Here is a 26,057-nt window from a genome sequence, read left to right as displayed (position 1 = left end):
AACAATGATTAAAACCGTGTATTTAATAACCGAACACAAATATTAAATGATTGGTGAGTGCTAAAAGATTAACAGTGATCAACTATCAACTCAATAGGTAGAAATACCGTGTTTCCAGCACTTTTCGTTCAAATTAAACACGTAATCATTATAGGAACCATTGTTTTCGATTTATATTTTCATCTTATTCAGTAACTTACAATTGTATTAATTGTGGATACCTTATTTTGGAGTATGACAGTTTTCAGTTCAAACACTGTTGTATAGATGACTTGTTTCCTTGCTTTAGATATTAAATAATTTGTATAAAATATTTTAATAACTTTAGCATCTCTTAAGTCACTGAAAATTTAATATATAGATGCTTACTAGGTTTCTTATAACTCTTTTGTCGTATTTTATTTTTATTATATATATGTGCAATACTGTGTGTTGAACATATATCGATCCTGAATGTTGTGTGTGTATATATATATACAGACAGGTATAAATTGCAAATATGCACTTAGGATTAAAATTACTTTAGCATCAAAAATATATTTCAGTCACACTAGTGGATATATAGTCTCATATAACTCGTGTAATGAGTGACAATACTTCCTTTTTTTAAAAGCTATATCTATTATGTCGTTTTAAGGTGTATTGATGAGGCTCAAATAAACTACTATTGAAACACTGATGTCATTAAATTTGCTGCTATTGTCTGATCGCACTGCAAAAGGCAATCGGAATTCCTCGGCCATTTGTCAAAGAAAACAACCTCGGGTGTTTGCCGATACATCAGTAGAAATAGTTCGTAAACTTTAAAAAATCGGTCCTCAGATTTAACTTCTTAATCGATATTACTACGCGATCTACTTACATCGTATGTGGATGTAAAGAATTTTGACATTGTAAATCTTCCATAAACATCGGAGGTTGTTTTCGATTGAAAATGGCAGAAGTGTTCCGAATGTGTAAAAAGACGAGAAAGGAATGTAGACAGATATGTAGACATACAGACAGGTATAAATTGCAAATATGCACTTAGGATTAAAATTACTTTAGCATCAAAAATATATTTCAGTCACACTAGTGGATGTGACGGGGTCAAGCCATAATGCAGCCACTATAGGGCGCGGGCAAACCTTTATAAACTCAACAACAACAGCAGGATTGCAATTCGTGGCGGACCCGTGGCGGATCCGTGGTCTAGTGGTAACACACTTGACTATCAATCCATCGGTCGCAAGTTTGATTCCCCGTCGCATGACTAAAAAATACTAATCGTCTTCCGGGAGGGCCGTTAAATGAGGGTCCCGTGTGATAGTGCTATATACTGGTGCACATTAACGAACCAGGATTACATTTTGTCTGTGCACTATGCTCAAAAAAACTAAAATGACTAACAATCTAAACGGAGCACTCGCCGAATGGGCATGGCCCGAGTGTGAGTATAAATAAGGTCACACACCACCACCGGTTTAAAATTAGTAGGTGTATTAAACGCTATTCAATCTGCATCGAGAGTGTTAACTATCTTATGATAGTTCAAGTTGCTTTCGCGCTATGAAGACTAGATAAAGTCGAAACGCCTTGTGGAAGTTGGAGCTGTTTTCTTTTTCGGATTCTGAATATCAAAATATAAAATACTTTTCTTATCAACTTTTGTCAACTATATCTTCTTTTCCATATCGATGGCCTCTCTTCCAAATGACGAAGCTAGAAAATTCCATGTTTTCAGTAGCAACGTTTTGAGTATTTGATCTCGGTTTTGCATTTTTTTGCTTCTCCGTGAGATGTCCGATCATTGCTCAAAATTTTGATCGCACGAGACAACACCATTTTCTCATCGGACTATTTACCCGGCGTTTTGCAACTGGATGCGGGTCGCCCTTGATGATTTTAGTGATGCAAAAATTCCGAAACAGAAAAATGCAGCTTCGGCATTTTGAAGTAAGGCCATCGATATGTATTTCAGTTGCGATATTTTTTTCGCAATACATTTGTCTTCCAAAGCAGCGTAAATACCTTCAACATCATCGTAAATTCAATGGTGCATTTGTAGATAAACCATAGATCCCTTTTCATCATAATATATTGATAAAAAACACGTTATTTTGAATGTGTTTTATTTTATGAACGACTTTTTATACAAACGTTAAATGATATAATGATTATTGTTTTATACACATAAATTTACAAAAATACGTATATATTTAACATATGAATGCTTTTATTAAGTCAACCTTTTTAAGCTGACCAAACTTGAAAATTCACATTACCTTAAAAATATGCAATATACATGCATGTTTTTACCTTATAATGAATTACAGTCAAAACTCGATTTGTAGAAGTCGCTGAGACCCCGGAGAAATTACTTCGAGATAATGAACATTCGATATAACCGAAATACAAAAAGTGTATAACTAAACCCAAATAAATCGAAAAAAATCGACATAACCAGAACATCGAGATAACAGAATTCGACATAGAGAGATTCGACTGTAAATAACAATTTCAAACTTATTTATACTTATTAACAAAAAAATCTCTCTTTTTCTATAGTCATGTGAAAGGCACCCTTCATAGTTCACTTCTACCAGATACAAAACGAATCATACAAATACGGCAAACCATTAAAATGACATAATTATGTTTCTGTTGTAAACATCTACAACCTTATATGAAATCACGGATCACTTGTTCAATGCAAATTTTCACCATGAAAATTAACAGAACAGCTTTAATACTTCATTTCATCAATGTTTATTGTTTTATATGAATTTGTTTTCGTAACATTATTAGGCGTTGCATCTTTTCATTACTTATGGAGTAACAGTTGTCACGGTTTTACCAATCGGAACATCTCGGTCATTATCCGAAGCTTGCCGGAGATGGCCGAGTTGTTACGATTGACGTTCTACAACCAAATACGTTTTGTTGTCTCATTCGGAGTCGTCTTTTTCCGTGTTTGTCGAGGAATCGGCGGCGTTCTTGTTGTTCAAATCATCAATATGAGACTGCGTTCCGCCTGAAAATGGTGAAATTGTAGTCATTATATGTTTTCCGGTGGTTTACAGGGATTTATTATTTAACTAAAAGTGATATTTCACTGTTTCAAATACAAAAGTTTTTTTTTTTAATCATTTCCTGACATAATATATCTAAAGGAAATTACATAAGTAGGTATTCTCCTTATTAAAGGTAATAATCGATCTCTTTCAGTTTTGAAGTGGGTACATTTGAAGATATTGTGAAGTTCATCACCATTATGGTTGAGGTTGCATAGGTTACTATAAGTTACTCGGTTAGTAGGTGACCCGATATGGTTTCCTTTGCCCCATATATCCTACATAGGGTCATCTACTAACCCCGTAATGTATATATCACCTATTTACATGTTTAAATGTTTCATTTATTCATCGAAATATTCATTGAAATCGGAAAATAGACGCCATTTTGGTACGATATAAATTTGGTGACCCAATATGGAAACATATGGGGTAACCACGTGACCAGTCCTGGATCAATATCGTTGCGTCATTTATGTTAGAGGCGTGATATATTGGAATACGATTTTAACGGGAGGTTAACATAGTTTTTATGCGCAAAACCTTAAACTTGTCCCGAAAATTATCAATGTTTACAAAGTTAAACCTGTTACTCATATACATATGCATTGCCATCCATCATTGTCATTCTCAATCGGAACTCCTCGTCGATTGAAAATGGCCGAGGTGTTCCGATTGTGTAATTCTTACCTAAGCACTGGAGGAGGAAATCTTCTAGCGTATTGTACAGATGTTTGCGGGAGTTGCCTCCGTTTATAGAGTGCTGCTGGTCGGTGTAAAACTGTGAATATAGTGTATAGCAATGGCAGTGTGTGTATACCATGTGATAACAACACATATTCAAAGGTAACTTTTCATTTTTTGACCATTTCAAATGAAACAAAGGGCAGTCTATGCCGCTTAAAGGACCCGCCTTCGTTTTTTTACCAACGTTTGATTAGGTGAATAGTTCCCGAAACACTTTTAACAAACTTGTTTCCAAACAAATGTTTACAGTGATACATCAGGCGGCGATTTTGTGAAAAGGTTGGTCGAAGTGGTTTAAGAAACTCAACTCTCAATAAACTATGGTAAAAGACCGACGGCAGAGCTATGTAAGCGGCGTAGACGGCGCCTCGTTTCATTTAAAATGATGCATAAATACTATTTAAACAACAGGGTAAACAACAATTACACAGTACGAAAAACTATCATGTAGAGTAAACAACTGAACTTCGTATTGAATTTTGTTCACTATTTTTATGTATGCTATTAATAATCGTACATTGTATTTCTGGTTGTTGTTTATTTCTGCAGTGCAAACTTGCATAAAATAAAACGAATAAGACAAATTAAAAGCCTGAAACAACATGTGTTTTCTTTTTATATATTTTTTTTTGTTAAAATACGTAATGAAAGTTTACTTTAAAGGTGAAAATGACCAATAATACGACCAACGCACAATATACGTCATGAACGATACATGAATACACAATATTGACTTTGCGAACACATAATCAATTTTCCGAGTACCCGAGTACTCTCGATCGAACGATTGTCCGAGTACTCGAGTATTAATTTTACTACTCGTTGCCATCCCTAATAAATAGTAAAGTTATCTGATTAAAGATATTTGAAGCAAAATTTTGCCTTTCGACGTAGCATTTATGACTTAATTTAGCACTTGGTATACACACACTAAATGATGCTATTTGACAATATCCGTTGAGTTTGAAAATATCGTTAATATCGAGCATGCATTTGCAGAGCGGGTAACCGACATACAATGTACCATGTAAATTGAAAAAAAAATCGCCATCTTGTATGTAAAAAGGTCAGTTTTTTCCGTTTATAGAATACACAGCAAGTGTATGAAAGTCAATGTGAAATGTGTTGATAAAATAAGTAAATCGGACACTAAATAAAATGCATTCGATTCCTCCATATCATAAACAATTGAAGAAACCATGATTTGACTGTATATTTTTTGCGTAAATAGTACTAAATACCTGAACACCAATGATAAAAGGCTGCTGACAAAAAATCAGATCGCAGATTTTCATATTTAAGATAACAAAAATGATTATTCCTGCATTTTTCTTAGTTAAGCGTTGGTATCACTTTAAGTCATAGATCATTAATTTTTGAACGTAATTATGAAAACTGCAATCTGATATATATTCAGCAGTCTTATATCACTGGTTTTCAGATATTTCGCAAGAAATGGCTCGTTCAAAGACAAAAAAACCAATAATTTCAAAACGTTTAATCTCTGAGAGTGCAGCTTTATTCACGTACAAACCTGTGATCTGAAATACACATTGGCCTCCGTTAAAGCACGTACAAGTTGAGCACTGTTTTGGAAATGAACGTTGTCTGAAAGAAAAAGAAGAACATAACAGAATCGGTTCATTTGCATCATTGTACACGGAGAATTCTGTTTGAAGAGTCGTCAATTTGTTTCAGGGTCTCGGTTCACTAAATTATCTTAGGTGTAGCTTTAGTGGCATTATATCTGTATACAGTTCATAAAGGCAATACGCTGATTATCGTAACTTCATGAACCTTTGGTACATTTATTCATACTAACGCCAAAAATTGATCTTTATATTATATATATATATTTGAGAACCGGCATTATGTACCAAGCCGACCTATATCCGGGTATATTACGTTATAATGGTCAAATTCTACAATGTTCACTCACGAAATGACCATTTTTTATAAGAAATTATGAAAAAACACTACAGCAAGAATAGTGTAGGGTCGGCAGCCAAAAAGGGTCGGCCGGTTTGGTCGAAAAATTAAAAATGCCTGACTTAAGTTCAATTTACACTAATAAGTACATTCCCAACTGGGACCAATAACTCTTCCCAGCTACCAACAAGGGTACGCAGTTTACGAAAAATATTGTAATTGAAATAGAACTGACATATGTTTATACAATTACAAAAAAAATCATAAATAGTTTGAAATAAAATATGCCTACTAAAAATACACTACCAAACATTTGTATTATTTTAACCGTGCAATGTGTCTTCATATAAATTTGGGTGGGATTTAAAAACGTCTGGTAGGAATAACGTTGCAAATTGTTCTTAACAAATTGGCTTCATTTATATTTCTATATTTTATCACTGTCATATTTTCAATACAATAAACAACAAACAAATATACAAACAAATTAATAAACAAATATACAAACAAATATACAAACACAATATTTACCATCTCCGGTTCCATGGACAATCATGAATTTACTTTTCTTGAAATTGTCTGCATATCTGGAGACATTTACACGCTGAAAATAGAACTTGCATTTTTATTCAATAAACAGATAATATATAAAAAAGTATTCTTTTTTACTCGATCTCAAAAATAAAGGCCTATGCATTGAGGATAATTGGTTGTTGCATTGCAGGATCGCAATTTCTCCCACCTCAGATAAGATCTTACACTCTCCCACCTTATTTCTCCCACCTCAGATAAAGAGATCCCATAATTTAACAATGCTACGAATTATCGCATATCCATACGCAATTACTTTCACTAAGCACAAAAGAGTTCCAGCGAAAAAAAATACATTTTTACTTTATTTTGTTTAACTGAGGCGGGAGAAAAAGCATCTACCATAGCCGCTCGTGTAAGATCTTACACTCTCCCACCTTATTTCTCCCACCTCAGATAAAGAGATCCCATAATTTAACAATGCTAGAAATTCTTATCTTGCCCACGGGCGAAGATCAAATGCCCGTATGGAACTCCTTTTTTATGGTCGCCGCATAGTAATTACCTCCCTTGTTGAAAACTGTCGTCTGTAGAATCATGGAAACCTTGTCTTATGGCATTATTTAGAACGCTAATTAATTATTTCTCGCTTCAAATGTTACCATAAAACAGTTTTCACGCACCTTTCAAGAAATAATGCTTCACTCTCCTTAGAACTATTTGGCTATTAACATAATGTGTATCACTGTACGCATATCCATGACAACTACGAATTATCGCATATCCATACGCAATTACTTTCACTAAGCACAAAAGAGTTCCAGCGAAAAAAATACATTTTTACTTTATTTTGTTTAACTGAGGTGGGAGAAAAAGCATCTACCATAGCCGCTCGTGTAAGATCTTACACTCTCGGCCATGGAAGATACTTATAATACTTAATCGAGCGAACACCAAAAAGTATATAGGCAATAATAGCATCATATGATGTATTGTTGTATCAGGGTTTTTTTTGTCCTGACAATTAATTGTATTATTTACCATTTAGCTGTCAGTAAAGTTATTATGTGTGTGAACATGTAAATATTCACATTGCATAAGTCACTAGTCATTTGTAACCACTCCCCAACCCCCTGGGTTCCGGGGTATACCAGGGATTCGCGGGGGAAATGGGCAGTGTTTTACCTTCCAGGTGTCCCCGAGGTGTCGAGTGAATGCGATGATTTTGTTTTCGCGAAAATAGCGGGGGAAATAGCCTGTCCTAGGATGTCACAGGAGAGCGGGGGCATTTGGCGGGGATTTTATCAGCAGTTTGTCCCCGAAGGGCGAGTATTTTACTTTGGCTACACCGTAAGTCAAATCCCCCACTATTCCACGGACCTGGGGGGCGTGGTTACAATCGACTGGTGCATAACATAAGAGTTTTGACAAAGAAACAATCAGAATGGTTTTATTTATGTAATTGTAATTATGGTTATTCTAATACTTACATTATAAGCCTCCAAATTATCATCGGGTAGGCCCATATATCGTTCCGTATATATTGAATCTAAAAGTAATTAACTGTGAATTAAAATATGATTATTACGAATTTAATTTCAATGAAATTTAATAAAGTGAGACTCTTATTCAAAATCAATACATACACATGTATAACAAACATAATTTTTGACTGCTAAACCTTTTACTATTTACTTAATCATGCATTTATGAATTACTGATAAGAAGAATGTGACCGTGTATTTAATAGCAGAAAGTGCAAAAATATTAAATGATTGGTGAATGCTAAAAGATTTACTGTGATCTACTATAATCTCATAAGGTAGAAATGCTGTGTTTTATGCTCATTTCGTTCAAATTAAACTCGGTATCCTTCATAAGAACCATTGTTTTTGACATGTATTCATTCTTTTTGGAATATTAACACAATATTATTAAATGTGGTAAATCTTATTTGGGAGTTAGAGTGCATCTTTAACTTAAAACTATAGATAAACACGTTGTTTTTTACTTCATAAGTATTAATAATATACTAAAAGAAAAATGAAAATTTGACCAGGCACAGCAATAATGCTATTTTTAAAACCTGAATCATTATGAAAAGAACTCTATACCGTTATATCTATAAAATAATAAGATATATACCGTAATATCTATAATCAGTGACGGGAGCCACGGCCATTCCGCAGTCGAAAGTCCCCGTCCCCTGACCTAGCACCATAGAGGTCAAAAATCCGCCGTACGACTGTTGAAAAGTAAAGAAATACCAACTTAATCAATTTTATCAAATAAAACTTCCCAACATAAAAAGTTTACCATTATCTCAATATATGAAACCCTCATTCAAACCCTTGACCAATGACCACGCATCATCGTGGTGGTGGTTTTATTTTTTGTTTAGCTCCGTTTTATGAATAAGAACCCACGGAACCCCTTGCGGTGTTAGGAATTGGAAGGCATTAAGGGGAAATAACCTTTTTTAAATAAGGTAATGGAATTCAAACTATGCAGACATATACCAAGGCGATTCACCTCGAACTATGCAAAAACATACAGACGCGATTAACTTCCAATATGAAAAGACGTACCAACGCGATTTTCTTCAAACTATGCAGAAATGTGCCAACGCGATGGACCTTAGACTATGCAAATAAATATGCAAATAAACGTGATTGCCTTTGAATCATGCAAATATAAACAAAGCTTATGCGATTGAATTTAACTAGGCAGACATGTGCCAACGTCATTGACTTCAAACTATGCAAATGTGTATCAACGAGATGGACTTCAAACTATGCAGACATGCACCAAAGCCATTAATTTCAAACTTTGCAGACATGCGCCAACGCGCTTGACTTCAAACTATGCATTCATGTGCCAACGCCATTGATTTCAAACTTTACAGACATGCGCCAACGCGATGTACTGCAAACTATACAGACATGCGCCAACGCGATTGCCTTCAAACTATGCAGACATGCGCCAACGCGATTGCCTTCAAACTATACTGACATGCGCCTACGCGATTGCCTGCAAACTATACAGACATGCGCCTACGCGATTGCCTTCGAATTATGCGGACATGCGATAACCTTCAAACTATGCGGACATGCGCCTTCGCGATTGCCTTCAAACTATGCGGGCATGCGCCTTCGCGATTGCCTTCAAACTATGCGGGCATGCGCCTACGCGATTGCCTTCAAACTATGCGGGCATGCGCCTACGCGATTGCCTTCAAACTATGCGGGCATTCGCCTACGCGATTGCCTTCAAACTATGCGGACATGCGCCTACGCGATTGCCTTCAAACTATGCGGACATGCGCCTACGCGATTGCCTTCAAACTATGCGGACATGCGCCTTCGCGATTGCCTTCAAACTATGCGGACATGCGCCTACACGATTGCCTTCAAACTATGCGGACATGCGCCTTCGCGACTTGCGCCTTCGCGATTGCCTCCAAACTATGCGGACATGCGCCTTCGCGATTGCTTTCAAACTATGCGGACATGCGCCTACGCGATTGTCTTCAAACTATGCCGACATGCGCCTTCGCGATTGCCTCCAAACTATGCGGACATGCGCCTTCGCGATTGCCTCCAAACTATGCGGACATGCGCCTTCGCGATTACCTTCAAACTACATGTATACAGACATTCGCCAACGCGATTGACTTCAAATAATGCAACATTCGCCAATGCGATTGATTTCAAACTCTGCAAAATCGGCTAAACCCTTACCCAGCCCCATATCGCTGTTCTATCACTGACGTATCGAAGACTGTTGAAGTATCTACAAGAGAATAATATAACGTTTCATTATGTACTTTTCTGAACACTTTTCGAACGCCATAATGGAAAGAAATACAATTATTAAGAGAATTTTTGTCATACATGCATAACTTAATATAAACATTATAAATATATTCCATAACAGCTTGTATTATATAGGTTCATCCAAACCTGCATTCGGGTTGGTATGAGCCTATTTTACACGAGCAGCTATGTTAGATGATTTTCCCAATCACAAGTATACGAAATATAGTAAATATGTTTTATTCCGCTAGAACTCTTTTGTGCGTAGTAAAAAGTTCGATACAGGTACATCTTTATCATTGTCTATTGGCATGGTAAGGATTTCTAGCATGGCCAAGTATGGATTTGCTTTTCTGGGCTGTGAGACAATAAGTATCTTCCATTACCCCTCGTGTAAGGTAAGTTCATCACAAACCGAGTGCAGCGCGTTTTACGGATACGAGTTTACTGTGTACCAGGGTTGGGATTAACCTATCTTGCACGAGCTGCCATGGTAGATGCTTTTGTATCCCACATCAGTTAAACAAAATTAAAACGTATTTTTTCGCTGAAACCTTTATGTGGATAGTGAAAATAATTCTTTTAAAATATGTGATTACAAGTGGCTTTTAAATATTTGCGTGCAGTGATTCAAATATGTTAATAGTCAAATTGTTTTTTAAATAGTTCTGAGGAGAGCGCATAATTATTTCTTAAATGCAGCGTGAAAACTTTTCTTGTGCGTTTTTCTTTAAAGCGAGAAATAATTGATACGGATTTTAAATATTGCCACAAGACAAGGCTTATACCTTGATGTTACAGACGACGGCCTTCAACAAGAGAGGTAATTGCGTAATGACAACAACACGTAGTTCCATACAGGTACTTTTTATGTTTGCCCGTTAACAAAGGTAAAAATTACAAGCATGGCCAAATATTTGGATCTGTAAACCTCGTTTCCGCAAAACACCCTACGCTCGGGATGGGATCAACCTATCTTACACTTTTGGCCATGGAAGATACTTATATTCTTACACGAGCGGCCATGGAAGATACTCGTTATCTTGAAATTGCTCAAATATACCTGCCAGCAGTAATGGTACCATCCACCTCTGTCGTCCCAAGGTTGCGGTAGTTAGCATGTCGCCATTTATCGCCCCGCCCACTTGAGCCTGGGGCGTCTAGAAAGCCAATCACAATGTTGTGAGTACTTGACAAGTAATCCTCCCATCCAAGTTGGAACGATTTGGTAACTTTTTGGGAGTCGGGACCACCATACCTGGATTACAAAGATGTTTTTTTCTTCATTATTAGGGCTTCACTACAACTTTGATACGCGGTCGGGAAAACGACTCGGAAAATCACAGTTTATGTAATATGCATGTAAGGTAGTGCTTATGTCAACCATTGCTTGAACTATCCTCAGCGTCAAACACGCATCTTATAATTACTTGCTTAAGTTTGATCTATATGTAATAATAGTTTATCGTGATTATCACCTATACAAAAATTCCTTTAACGTTTCAAATTCTCGAAGTATGTTTGCTATTACATGTACGACTGTTTCCAAAATAACAGCCAGATAACAACATATCGTTCCAGTGCCATGCCCCTTAAATTGTAAATGGTTAAATTATCCTCGTCTTAAATGTATGCTTCATAATTCAGTCATTTTATCCAATCTTTATCAAATTTGGTAGGAATGTTTATAAAAATAATATTTTAGAATTTGAAAGCCCGTCAGATTGCACCATTTGAGCTACTGTAACTTGTATTTTAAACATTTAAAGTCATATCCTTGATTTTTAATTGCTTCAGCTATAACCAGCAGAAATAAGAGCTGTCACAAATGCGATATCCTTATTCAACTTGTGGAATTCTAAATAATGCAAAAAATAGCATGAAGGTCACATACACGTTTGTGAGCATGTTGTATTTTATGATTTCATCCTCTTTAAGACCCTCGGGTAACAGCAGTTTTCCCCACATGGCTGAAATATAGAAATATTTATTCCATAAGACAAGCTTACATTTTATGGCATAATTGTAGAAAGCAGGAGTCAATAATTCACTTGATTGTATAATTTAAGACCAGTATGAACAACATGTGTTCTTGACAGTGGTCCTCGAACATACGATTGCACATTAAAAAAGCCGACAACTTTAATAATTCGAATTGGGGCGACATGACTTACTGAATAATCAATCGTATTATTTCCTTAATAAGGAAAAAATACACCAAATGTAGATTTGCGATTAAATAGTCATATGAAAATTCGATAACCCATCTGTTTAATTTGCCTAAAGAAGAAGATACTTAATTCTATATCTAGTTTTTTAAAGAGCAAGTAAATCAATACACACATTATACGTTGTTCGGTTAGCGCAGTGGTTAGCGCAGTGGTTAGCGCACTCGCTTCTCACCAAGACGACTCATGTTCGATTCCCGGCCTGGGCGCAAGTGAGTTTGGTTTGTGGTCACCAAGCCGGACAAGTGGAGTTTTCTCCGGGTACTCCGGTTTCCCCCACAAGACAAGACCACATTCTCGCGAAATATCGTGCCAACGAGAGTGACTTAGTATAAGTTAACATAACTTTCTGCACAATCGTTGTTAAATATATAATTTCAATAATTAAATATAACGTACATTCTCCGTTCTGAAGGGGTATTCTCACGTACTTAGGTCGCGGCATGGACAACTTGGCAAGACCCTCAGCTACTGCTTTATTGTCCTCAAAGGATACCACTATAAAACATTCAATATTTATTGCTTGATGTAAATAACATTTCAGTGGTTCAAAACAATACGAATAAAGTCAAAACTCGTTATGTCGAAGTCGTTGGGACCTCGTAAAATACTTCGAGATAGCCAACATTCGTTATAGCCGAAAAACAAAATGTGTACAACTTAACCGACAACAACGAAAACAGTTCGACATAAGCATACTTGTATATGAAAATAACAAATTGTTAATATGTATGTTGGTCTTTGCGTGTTGAAAATAGCATTAAAGTTGTTCAATACAGTACAATATATGAGAAAAAATATATAATTTATTTTTATTTTGCTTTCTGCTTACTGTTTATACCACTTCAGTTGTTCAATACAATACAATCGTAAAAAAACAACATGATTTATATGTATAATAGATGATATTTGTTTATTTCAGTGTAAGATCGTATTTTATTTCAAAGATTTGTTGTTGAAAAACAAATGTTTAAATTGGTTTTCGTGTTTGTTTCATGATACATGGATATTCAATCACCCCTCATTGTCAGAGATTAGTCTGATTCTTCCAGATAAAGAGTGAAGACCACACTAGTTTCATGCCAAATTTTGAGGCGTGGTGAGAAAAAACCAGTTTATTGTTGTCCTTATTTTTCGGAAAGTTCCTACTACAAAGTCAAACAGTTTAAAAAGATATTTGATGTATGATATAATAATATGTTCGAGCAGTTGTTTCCGTCTTTAATATGTTTTGTACGAAATCCATTGTCCTTAATCTCAGCTTCAAGTTTGGATTAACATGATTTACATTTTTCTGATTAACGGTCAGTTGATTAATTCCGAAAATAAAGTTATTTAAACATATGCAACCTTTTTGAATATAAAATTATTATTTTTGGCTAAATGATAGTGTTCAAAAGTGATGAGTTTAGTGTTGATCAAAGTGAAGTAACTACAATTGATTTTAAAACTAGTTCCTAAAGTTGTTATTTTCGCTCCTAAGTTTACAGCGAAAACATCAATTTTACATTTTAATTTGGCTATTTCACTGAGAAAACGCAGTTTTTTTTATCTAAAGGCATGAAAGCAACATTGGTTTTAAATATACCATGCAAGCTCTTCTTCAGCTTACCCGAAGACTGGCTTTGGACTTCTGTGTTTTCCACATATTAAGTAATAGTAGGATGACATGAATTAATTTTTTATGATTAAGAATGGACGGAGTGAGCGTAGAATTAGAATACAACCTCATTGGCTGACGCATTATCAACGCCAAATCTGAAGATTGTGTGTCGGATGAGTGGCCTTTGAACAACCGCAAAAATTGAAATTCTTAATGATTAAGACTAGTTCTTAATTATTGCGTATCTGCAATTTCATTAGCTGTAATAGGTTGTATTCAAATTGGTCTTAAAACTCCTTAAACATGACTGTGTTAATTTGACTATGAATTTAGAAATTTATTTTACTGATAAGCACTTTTAGAAAATTGGTACTTAAATCCGTGGGCAAAATATATAAAAGAAAAATATATTCATATTTACCCCATTGAAAATTGACGTTAAATGACTTGAAAGGAGTAGTTGGTACAGGTATCTAGATTTTGACAATATTTCAAAGAAAAATTATACTAGATCTAGAGTCCAAAATATACTTGAGTAATTGTTAAAAAAATCCATTTCGTTGTACTCAAGTTGGAACATAAATTAATGTAAGAAAATGGCCTTATAAAACTCCTTAAATTAAACATGACTGTGATCATTTGATTTTTAATTTAGAAATTTACTTTACTACAGATAAGCACTTTTGAAAACTGGTGTTTAAATCAGTTTTTTGAAAAATACAACAGAAAAATAAATTCACGTTCATTGACTAGAAAGTAAAAGTTACTGTCCGGTTTTTATCGACATGATGTTATGCTCAGAAACCTGTTTCAGATGCTGTGGAATAGAGCCGTGTTGTTGGGACTGAAGGTCCAAGGCACTGAAGCATGAAAAACTCTCCGCCACTGGTGTCTGAAAAACTTGCTGACAACCAATCACAATCTGGCGCTAGATGACACGTGACGCACTCAGGCTTTTTGAAGTTTGACGCATCAGTATCTGTTGTTATCCTTGAAACAATACATGATATATAACAAGTAGACTTTTACTTTTTATAAAAAAAGTATTTAATGTCATTTAATAATCCTTTAAGGCATATAATAAAAAGAGAGACATGTTGTTTTCAGTGTTAGATTGTAATACATTTCACCTCTTAAACACCAAAAGTAACTACATGTATTTGAATTATGGTTACGCCACACGTGAACTATAGCTTTTTCTGCTCACTGATGAAAATACGGTCTTAAATTAAAACAAACAATTTTTCTCCAAATATCTATATCGATTGAATTCATACCATTTTTCCAATCAAAAAGTAAATAAAATAAATATTTTATTAATAATTCTGGCTTTTCGATGGCTTTGTGATTATACTTACTTATATAAATGGCGAGAAGTCGGATCGCCGGTTCTGTATGCTAAGTAATACCTGCAAATAAAATGCAATGTTTCAACGATTGTATTGATTGTGGTAAATCTTATTTGGGAATTAAAAGAGTCCACCTTTAAAAGCCTAGTTTAATCCTTCTATAAGTGACCCCCTACCCTAAAACCGTGTATTTGTACACAACCTCTGTTAATTGATCTTAATCTTATTGCCTTTTTGTCTTATCAGATCTCCAATCTGAGTATTCTGCTGTGCAGTTTCAGGGGTTTCATTATGGAGTGGACCCTAAATGGCCCTGAGCCAAGAAACGAATACACAGGTAATTGGCCCCTACTCTGACACCAGTGCAATTAGCAGGAGATGCACAGCAGGGGATTATCATGCCAAACATTCCTTAAACTAGGCCTTAAAGTATGATAGTACAGCTGAACCGAATTTTTTAACTACACAATGTGTATCATTAAATTTAAACATTTCATAAGTAATGTGATAAATGTTATCCGTATAATGATGGTAAAACATTTGATTTGAACTTTGGATGAGTTGTATAACTTACATTGTTTCTGTCGCGGGAATGTATTTTACTATCGATATCACATCAAACAGACCAGTGGTTATGAATGTTGGTGACACGGAGCCGCCACTTTGTATCTGTGGGAGAGAAATATACAATCATCATTTCCATGGCTTTGACATATTAATTGAGTGACATTAGCTTACTGTCGAAAACAGGCATTATCTGCAGAACCATCATCAGGCTCCAATATCAAGAAAATACTTATATATAAAAGTCAAATCTCAATCACAATTTCAACTCATTTTTCCACATTACAGTATGACACTATTAAAATTTACTAATCTTTACCATTTTTAAAAGCACATCCTCAAATACGTGATGTTGATTTACATGATTGCTCAATATTCTAAAACAAAATATTTCTAGAGCACAAAATGTACTTTGGTAAACTTTAAAAATAATAAAATGGACTCTAGAACAAATTTTGCTCTCAATTTTTTCTATAAAATATTTATAATTTTCTAGCAACATAATGAATGAGAAAATGCGATTTGAAAAAGGGTAAAAAATAAACGACTTTGAATCATATGATGCTGTAATTTGATAAAGGGACTTGAGCTTTTGATTGAGTAATTTCCTGATATTTTGGCCAGGGCTTGTATTCAATATTACTCATTATTGAATCCAAGAACGATGTAGCTAATCGGATTACTCGATATTAATAACTGACTTATACTGTATATAAAGCCAATGATGTATAACTATTGACTTAACTTCAGCCTTCTATAAGTGAGACCCCCCCCCCCCCTCCCATCCGTGTATAGTATACAATATTCTGTGTACTGATCTTAATCTTTATCGCTATCTGCTGTCGATCAGATCTCAGATCTGAATGTACTGCAAAGCAATTCTGTGAATACCATCCCAGATAACTAATTACATATTTTACTTTTGAAATAGATATTTGAGATACGATCGCATATTGGTACTAATCGTTTATTCCCATATTGATTCGTACATGAATTCATCTTTTAACGAAGTGAAAATACCATTGATTTGTTCATAAGCATGTAACGAGTACCTCAAATGAAACTACTAAAACACAAAACATTTATAAAATATACTACAGTCAAACCCCGTTGGCTCGAACTCACTAGGCTCGAATACCTCGTTGGCTCAAACAGGGTATAAAGGGCCGATTGCTTTAACTGAAGGCAAGCATGCCCGCTTGGCTCGAGTTTTTCGAGGTAGTTTCGCCTGCCCCTGGGAGTTCGAGCCAACGAGGTTCAACTGTGTATGAAAAAATACAACAAAGAATACTTTGGAAAGGAATTTCTTAATTACAGCTCCTTCCATGAGCTGAAACGAAATTTCATTCTGTGTAGGCCCCACACTTCACAGCGGCGCCATTTTAATGCACATGTTTACCAACTATACTCACATTAACCATAGTAACATGTCTAAACGGGCCAGCTTCGCCCTCCAGTTGGGGCGAAATGAAGAAAAAGTTTTGTCCATCGGAGGTGAAAACGGGGGAGGTGAACTGAAACGAAACGAAACTATCAGTTTCGTCTTAATACTACAAATATATACTTAACATATATGTAACGATACATAAAACACAGTCTCACATACCAAATGGCAACTTCAAAGACAAGAGAAATAAGCAAACTTTTAACAATGACCTTGTTTCAGTGTGTGTATACCACGTGATCAATGACGTCATAAATGCTGCGTCGGAAGGCACATTTTGCTTCGAATGAAGACTTTTAACAAGAATAACTTTACTATTGTTTACCATTTTAAATAAAACATATCGCAGTCTACTACGCTAACGGAGCCCCATTTATGACGTAATTTATCACGTGGTATACATACACTGTTTTTTAGATGAACGAAGGTCGAGGCAATACAAGCTATTAATATAAAAGTTACATATAGAAATAATTAGAACGTATCAATAAGTTTATTTCGGAAAATATGTGACGACATGGTTATCGGCGTTCTTTCATTGGACGATTCAGTTCAAATAAAACGTTTGTGGAATAAAATGGCAAAATACGGACTGAAAAAATTGGTGGCAGATACGTGGTCTAGTGGTTACACACTTGACTGTCATTCTAGGGGTCGCTGTTTCGATTCCCCACCGCATCACTAAATGCACATGCTAATCGTCTTCCGAGGGGACGTTAAATTAGGGTCTCGTTCGACAGTGCATTACACTGGTGCAAGTTACTGAACCAGGGTAGCTCTAACGAGGCTTACATTCTGTTTGTGCACTATGCTCTAAAAAACCTAATACGACTTACACGCTTGTCGGAACACTCGCGAAGGGAGCTTGCCCGAGTGCCAGTATAAATAGACTTACACACCCTGAATAATTTTAATATTCATATTTTACCTACCACTTCACACCATCCAGACGGTGCCAGGAAACGGTAATTCTGAAAATTAATAATAATAATAAAAAGGATTAACGTAAGAGAAGTGTATTTGTCTTAAAACATTATATTTGCATACATTTAATAAAAATAAATGATTTATTTTATGAAAATACAATAAAACGACAGATACATCGATATGTCGAAGTCATACGGACCATAATACTTGGAGATAATGAACATTCGATGTAATCGAAATAAGAAACATGTCTAAATCAACCCAACACAAACCAACATCTAAGATGTTTTTGAATTACTTCTTCAGAAATGCAAATACGGAGAGGTCATACACGTAGTTTTTACATCCGCAATTCTTACGATGATCTATGTATAATACAGTCGTAATTCGGTATGTCGAGCTCTGTTTTTCCGATGTTTAGGTTATGTCAAACGTATTTCAAATATAAGTGGTTAAATAAGACAGTTTATATTTTGGTTATATCGAATTATCGTTATCTCGACGTATTTTCCGATTTCCAAAGGACTTCGACATAACGAATGTAGACTACAAATATATCAATGTATAGGATATCATGGTCAATCTCACCTCCTTGCAAGTTCCATTTACTGCGTCACATGCTGTAAAGAGCGTCATGTTCTGATGCCGATTCATCCACGTGATCAACACCGTGTCATTATCCCCCCACGTGACCGTTGTGAAATAATGGTCTTGGTCCCTGTATAGATATAAAAATATGGGTCATTTTGTTGGGATGTTTCGACAAGTTATAAAGACAAAGGATAGAATGATGTGATGGTTGTATGAAGGACTATATTGATAGTTATATACAGTCAAACCCCGTTGGCTGGAACTCGCTTGGCTCGAATTATTCATTGGCTCGAAATGTATGTAAAGGACCGATTTATTTCAACTTAATGTAAGCTTTCCCGCTTGGCTCGAAGTTCCGAGGCTCGAGATATATACGCTGGTCCATGGGAGTTCGAGCCAACGGGGTTCGATCGTATAAGACTATTTTGGATATAAGTTATAAGATGGGTTAGGCTTTTTGGTCATGGAGGCAGTAATCTATTCTGCTTGTCAGGGGAGATCACTTCGTAGGAGATGACCACCGTGGTCGTTCTCGATGGAAAATAGCCGAGGTGAACCGATGCTTCGTACACGTAATGTTAAGCAATCTCTTTTATGTGTAGGACTGTGCAAACAAATACTTACTGCAATATCTGTGGTGGCTGAATTTCCAACGATGAATTGTTGTTGGTGTTGAAGATGTTTAATGTGAATGTCGGGTTGGTTGTGCCCGCCTGAAAAATAGTTTAAAAAGGTATTCATGCGATACAGATATTAAATGGCAAATCGCATGTTTTAAATCTTGTAAAAATAACGTTTCCGCATGCTTCTGCCACCTTAAATATATCTAGAAAACCAGTGATTATCATCTTGCGCCAAAAATAAAATTTATCCAATTGTTATTGTTATTCAACTTCAAAATATATGTTCTTATTTAGTTCAACCTTCAATCGTGTCAAAGGAAAACATAAATAATGAAAAATATTTTAGAATTTGGATTATTAACCTTCAATAGTGTCATAGAAAAAGAAGAAGAAGAAGAAGAAGAAGAAGAAGAAGAAGAAGAAGAAGAAGAAGAAGAAGAAGAAGAAGAAGAAGAAGAAGAAGAAGAAGAAATGTATTATCATGTATTTCTGTATTAAACTTGAAAAGTGTCAGAGCAAAATATAATAAGAAGAAGAATGAAATATCATGTCGTTCTGTATTAATCTTTAAAAGTATCATAGGATCACAAAAAAACAATTATTAGCAAATATTCCGAAATTTGGATTATCATGTCGTTTTGTATTAACCATCAATAAGAAAACAAAAATAATAGAAAATATTCTAAAATTTGAATTATTATGTCGTTCTCTAAATGATATTTGGAGAATGCACTTAAGCACAACTATGTTAAAACCCTCCTTACAGTAATTCAATACAGCATTAATTCTCCTGAGATAAAGCAAGTAAAACAATTGGAACATTTTAAATCATTTTTTTAGAATTCTCAAACAACACCGTTCAAAACCCATCTGCAAATTTCCAAGACAGATTCAAACGACGTTACCATTGCGAATGTTTTTGCATCCTGACATTTAAAGGAACGCTGATGGTAAAGTTCTTATAATGTCTTAAATTTACTGCATTGCCTTTGAGAAATTTCTTTTGAATTTACGAGGATAAGGAATGCTTTGGGATTAAATGAGGTGATCGAGACACAACATCTTATCTTAATTATATCATAACAATTAACAACTGTTAAGTAACAAAATGATTTGGGATGTTTTGTCCACCACGACAAAAAGATCCGGAATGTTTTGGTCATCACGACAAAAAGATCAGGAATGTTTTGTCCACCACGACAAAAAGATCCGGAATGTTGTGTCCATCTTGTTAAAATGATTTCTGAGGTTTTAGCAACCACGTCAAAATTATCTGAGAGGATTTGTCAACCTTGTCAAAAAATGACATTGGAGGTCTGTCCATTGGATGTTTTGTCCGGCTCTCGGGACTTTGTATATACGTGTGACACGTGCTTTGTCAAAATAATGAACATGGTGTCAATATAATCCCACTTAACCTACCTTCGGATATAACAGTCGCTTGTTTGTGACATACTGTTGTGTTAACGGACCATAATACGTGAGGTCATACAACCCGATCTGGCTGTCATTAAAAGACGCGTACAGGAAATGGCCACCGTCTGGTGACCACCATATGGCGTTATCTATGGAAAGCACTTCCTCTGAAAAGAAAAGAACGTATTGTAAATATGATCATGATGGTACTAACAAAGAAAAGCAAATGATATTGGCTTTGTGGTTATGGTAACAAATCATTAGGCCTAAAAATAACTTCTTGTTTATTTGAGTTTATCAAGGTCTGCCCGCCCTATTTGCTGCATTTTGGCTTGAACCCCCCCCCCCCCCTACCCCTCCCGTGACGCCATCACGACCTAAATTGTGTTAAATTCCAGTGGCATGAGATAGAAGTGACTGCACTTCAAAGACTAGCGAAACGGAGTGAGATAAAAGAGAGACGGGTGCGATAACCTAGAACTTTGCGGTAGGCCTCTTGGTAAACCAGTTTCCCAGGAATACCCTTTTGATGGGTGGTCTCGAACCAGCTTTTTGCGTTCACACCTCGTTCGAAAAGAAGATTCTCCTCACTCAGACCTCAAGGCCATTGTGACAGCCCACCGTCCATCCTTTAAAACCTTGGACTGTGATGTGACGTCACGTCATTAATAAATAGTGTTGAAATTGGCTTCGCTATATAACGACATTTTATGTATTTAGCGCTGTAAATTAGCACAAAAATATTATGTAACTACAGAGGATCACATAATCGTGGTCATTCAACACAAAATTTTAAACTGATTTACAAAAAAACAAACAAATAAAATCCGTATTAAAAAGCCATGCATATCAGATCTTCTTTTAATCGTTTCGTGCATAGTGCAACAATTACTCCCAAAAGGATCATGAATCTGACCTCAAAAACAGCCTCACTTGCAATCACTGTAAATGTGTCCCTGACGTAAAATTATTACTTAATGTGTTATCAAAATCTAGTAACAGAGCAGCTAATGGAGACTATGGTCCCTCGGTATTACAGTTTTATAAGCGCAACATGGAACTCAAATTAGAAAATATGAGAAAATCGTGATTTTAATGAGGTAAAATAGAGTAGGTTTTAGAAGAACGGTTAAAGGCCTAGTTTAAAAAATTCTGGATGTCAAACCCTAAATAGTTAAAGGAAAGTTTGGGTTGTTAAAGGCGCTATACACCGTATGATGAAATAGCGAAACGAAAGAGAAAATTGTCGAAAACTGACCTTGGTATCGTTGTGTTCAATGCATTGAAACTAACTAACTGAAGTACCAAATAGTTTACAATTAATTTATAATTCGCATTTTTTTGTGTATTTTACCACTAAAAAAGATTACTAGCTATGTATTCCTAGTAGAATTCATTTTTATCCGTGATTGGCTAGTCGATATTATCACGTGATATAACCAAGTTAGGTATATAGCTTAAATATTCCAACGATTTAGTGTAAGCCTTCGTAGCACAGTGGATATAACACTTGGCTGCAATTTTGGCGGGACCGGTTTCAAAGAGTAAACCATTTTATTTAATAATAATCCTGAGATTTGCTACAGACAAGTTTGGTGCCAATCTGGTGTATAGTCCCTTTAAATCAAAACTAGTATTTGTTAAATCCACAGTATGCAGTCAAATTTAAGAATAGTTTGTTAGGACTTTGTTCTGATAAAAGGGGCTGCATCGGTCATTCATTGGTTCGTGGCTGATCCGTGGTCTTGTGGTAACATACTTGACTATCAATCCAGGAGTCATATGCTCAATTCTCTGCCGCACCACTAAACAAATACTAATCGTCGTCCGGGAGGGACGTTAAATGGGCGTCCCGTGTGACTGTGATATACACTGGTGCACGTTCAAGAGACAGGTTAGCTCTAACCTGTGATTGTCTGTGCACTATGCTAAAAAACAAACTAATATGACTAACACTCTTAGGCCTAAACAAATAAATTGTGTGGTTCGGGTCACCCGACCCTACCTGGAAAATATCGCCGACCCTACTGTTTTTTTGGTGCGACTTGCGAAAAAAACCCACTCCAGAACGTCGGGAGTTTAAGCTCATAACACCCAAGATGAGTTTCGAAGATGTAGTGATAATGTTTTGTTCGAGCCGGGATCTGTATCCGAGATTGACATGTCAACATCCGACAAGGGGGCATGGACCCGTTTGTATGAATAACAGCTGTACGATATTCCTGTCGTACAATTTATCGGGAAATTCTCCGACTTTTCGCTCTTCAGAGTAAGGTATATACAATGGAACAAAATGTCTCTGGATAATAGTATAATTTTTCCCACACATAAGATTGAATGCCGGTCTAATTTAAATATACCCCACCCACCACTGCAGGACAAGGCATGACTCATTTCACTTGTCATGTTGTCAGATGCAGTCATAAAAAATGTTTAAATAAAATAGCAGCAGGGCAAACTTACTACTAATATTGAAAGGAAATATAAAACACTGGGAGTTCTGAAATAGGCTGGTGCCTGACAAAATGTGACTTTAAACTGGGACTGAAACCTGGGTCTGATGCCATTTGTACAGATTATAAATTATTCCTTACTTTACTTCTTGGAGAATGGCAGAGAAACTTTTTTGAGATGCTGAAGCTGGTCAGTATTGTCACATTTAATTTTAAATATGTTTTGTTTTCGGAAGGTGTGTGACGAATGACAACAAAACTGGCAATGACACTCCACCTAACTGAAGCGATGCTCAGCAATGTCCTTATATAACTGAAATTCTGTTGAAAAAGGACAAAAGAAAGCAAACAAACCTGTACCAAACTAAAAAAAAATCCCAACCTACCCTGCCTATTCTTGGGAACCATGTTACCCGAACCACACAATTTATTTTTTTAGGCCTTATCGGAACACTCGCCGAATGAGCCTAGCCCGAGTGCGATTATAATCATACTTACACGTCAGCATTATTTGTTTGGCCAACATTCGTTTATCTTAAAACTGGTTGATTATAATAGACACTAGAGGGCAACACCGGTTATGACCAACACACAACCGTGTGTCATACCCTGGAATTGGATAGAGGTGGTGTTTTTTTTTTTTTTTTTTTTTTTTTTTTTTGTTTTGGGGGGGGGGGGGGGTATACAGAAAGGTTACACTAGGCAATTAAAGCGTAATGGCGGCTTTGAGCTGATTTTATCAGGGAAAACTTAAATCACCATATCTATCTTAACCCTATCTAGGGTAATATTGTATACCAAACTAGCCAGGGGTGGAATTCAGAACAGGTCTTGATTGGATCTAAGAACGATATAGCTAATCGGATTACTCGATATAAATAATGGACATATACCGTGAATGTAGTCAATGATGCATGATCATAAAACTGACTTAAGTGGCATATTGAAAACCACCCGAGAGATACAATACGATATATCGAAATAAGGTATGTAATACTGTGATTCAAAAATCTTTATTTTAAATAATTGTGATATTTTTATAGCATAAAAACAAAACCATAAATAGGACCAATAGGTCTATTATCTTAATTTTTAGCATGGCCTATATCGGAAACAAACAAAATAGCATTTACTATAAATGCGTCATTAAACCCACCTTCATACACCCAATCAGGGACTCCGTTGAATATCTTATCCACCACGCCCGTGTTGGTCACGCGAAACGCCTCCTTAATCGACAAGTCCATATTTCGCCGGTAGAAAATGTCGTTGTTTTGAACGAACACCTACAACGATATTATATGTGAATGAGTGTGGTAACAACGTCTGTATGTCTGTCTCTTCAACTGCCTGCCTGCTTGCCCTGACCTGCTCTGCCCTGACCTACTCTGCCCCGCCCCCACCGCCCCCCGCCCCCCCCCCGCCCCCCCGCGTTAAACAAGGCCTGATGATTTTTATTACACCGTCACGTTAAACAACGTCAGTAGTATTATACACTATTACGTTGAACAACGCCTGACGAATTTATAATGCATCAGAACGTAATGGTTTAAGGCTACTAGTATGCACCAACCAAAATAAGTGGAAATGAAGTCTCGAATCTTCTTGCCAGATTAGTGTTTGAAATTATAATTTGTCTTTTGTATTCAACCTGTTTAAAGATACCCATTTGCCTGATCAAAAATCGATATAGGTTGGCAGTTATTTCACCCAAATTCATTTCCGACAGATTAGAATAAATCGCCATCCCATTGGATAACATATACTTTCGATCACTAAGAGGTTTTCAATGTACTCTAAACCTTTTTAACTCAATTAATAAGCATTAAATTTAGCGCTCTTCATTTAGATTTTAATACCGATTTACGAGCTTACAGACATCAACTTCTCACTTGTGGACAGCAGAGTGCAGCTCGGTTAATTTCGTATGACATGGATTGGAACTTTTGTTCAGAAAAGTAGTGTTCTCTAATTACATCATCTATTCTTTTATCCAAAATAGCCTCATTCCATTAACGTTCAATCTAAGCTATCCCTCAACACAGACAGGTCTGCAATCATTAAAGGGACATAATCGGTTGGCCATTGAGAGTTTATTTGCTCAAATAAAGCAATTCAAAGTAGAAATAACTTGTTGAATTGAGGTTCTTGTTATTAATAACAAGTATTGTAATAAAATACACATTTAATTTACATATAATTACATGTTTTGCATAAGATGTGTACACAGATTTTAGACCACTTTCTTCAGACAGGATGCATGCATAAATGATATACTAATATATGGATTAAGATTATTAAAATACTTACTAATCCATTATAAGTCGGAGACCAGGACACATATTGGAACTCTAAGCCATCTGGTCCTTCAAGATTGGTATCTTGTCTTAAAAAAATAAGTAATAAATACGTCAATTATACATTCGTTCATAGCTAATGTTTAAAGCTGCACTCTCACAGATTTACCATTTTTACAACTTTTTTTATTTGTTGTCTTATAAAGAGCAAACTTTTGGGTAAATATCAGCAAACCAATGATAAAAGATTGCTGACAAAAGATCAGATCGCAGATTATCATATTTCCGTTCAAAAATTAATGTTTTACGGCTTAAACCGTTACTAAAGGTTTAAGAAAAATGCATAAAACATCAATTTTTGAACTTAAATATAAAAATCTGCGATCTAATTTTTTGTCAGCAGTCTTATATAACTGGTTTCCATGGATTTTTGCAAAAATTGGCTCGATCCAAGACAAGCAATAAAAAAGTGATTAAAACGTTCAAT

General features: G+C 35.7%; 1 protein-coding gene across 3 annotated transcripts in view; it reads right to left on the bottom strand.

Moving 5' to 3' along the window:
* Nucleotides 1-2,100: 2,100 nt before the first annotated feature.
* Nucleotides 2,101-26,057, bottom strand: part of LOC128239797 (dipeptidyl peptidase 4-like) — a 61,084-nt gene continuing 37,127 nt past the window's right edge. For all 3 annotated transcript variants that reach the window (XM_052956230.1, XM_052956231.1, XM_052956232.1), the window contains exons 7-26: nucleotides 25,584-25,659; nucleotides 24,430-24,559; nucleotides 20,827-20,987; nucleotides 19,406-19,494; nucleotides 18,779-18,908; nucleotides 18,196-18,234; nucleotides 17,232-17,333; nucleotides 15,830-15,924; nucleotides 15,265-15,315; nucleotides 14,712-14,896; nucleotides 12,703-12,801; nucleotides 11,970-12,045; nucleotides 11,139-11,333; nucleotides 10,001-10,052; nucleotides 8,406-8,505; nucleotides 7,751-7,809; nucleotides 6,261-6,333; nucleotides 5,335-5,408; nucleotides 3,744-3,834; nucleotides 2,101-3,013 (exon numbers count right to left, since the gene is read on the bottom strand). In XM_052956230.1, the coding sequence (XP_052812190.1) occupies nucleotides 2,928-3,013; nucleotides 3,744-3,834; nucleotides 5,335-5,408; nucleotides 6,261-6,333; nucleotides 7,751-7,809; nucleotides 8,406-8,505; nucleotides 10,001-10,052; nucleotides 11,139-11,333; nucleotides 11,970-12,045; nucleotides 12,703-12,801; nucleotides 14,712-14,896; nucleotides 15,265-15,315; nucleotides 15,830-15,924; nucleotides 17,232-17,333; nucleotides 18,196-18,234; nucleotides 18,779-18,908; nucleotides 19,406-19,494; nucleotides 20,827-20,987; nucleotides 24,430-24,559; nucleotides 25,584-25,659 (1,963 nt within the window). In that variant the 3' untranslated portion in view covers nucleotides 2,101-2,927. The remainder of the gene's footprint in view (nucleotides 3,014-3,743; nucleotides 3,835-5,334; nucleotides 5,409-6,260; nucleotides 6,334-7,750; nucleotides 7,810-8,405; nucleotides 8,506-10,000; nucleotides 10,053-11,138; nucleotides 11,334-11,969; nucleotides 12,046-12,702; nucleotides 12,802-14,711; nucleotides 14,897-15,264; nucleotides 15,316-15,829; nucleotides 15,925-17,231; nucleotides 17,334-18,195; nucleotides 18,235-18,778; nucleotides 18,909-19,405; nucleotides 19,495-20,826; nucleotides 20,988-24,429; nucleotides 24,560-25,583; nucleotides 25,660-26,057) is intronic.

This window comes from Mya arenaria, chromosome 7, assembly GCF_026914265.1.
Source record: "Mya arenaria isolate MELC-2E11 chromosome 7, ASM2691426v1".
NCBI classification, from domain to species: domain Eukaryota; kingdom Metazoa; phylum Mollusca; class Bivalvia; order Myida; family Myidae; genus Mya; species Mya arenaria.
This window is presented reverse-complemented; position numbering and strand designations above follow the sequence as displayed.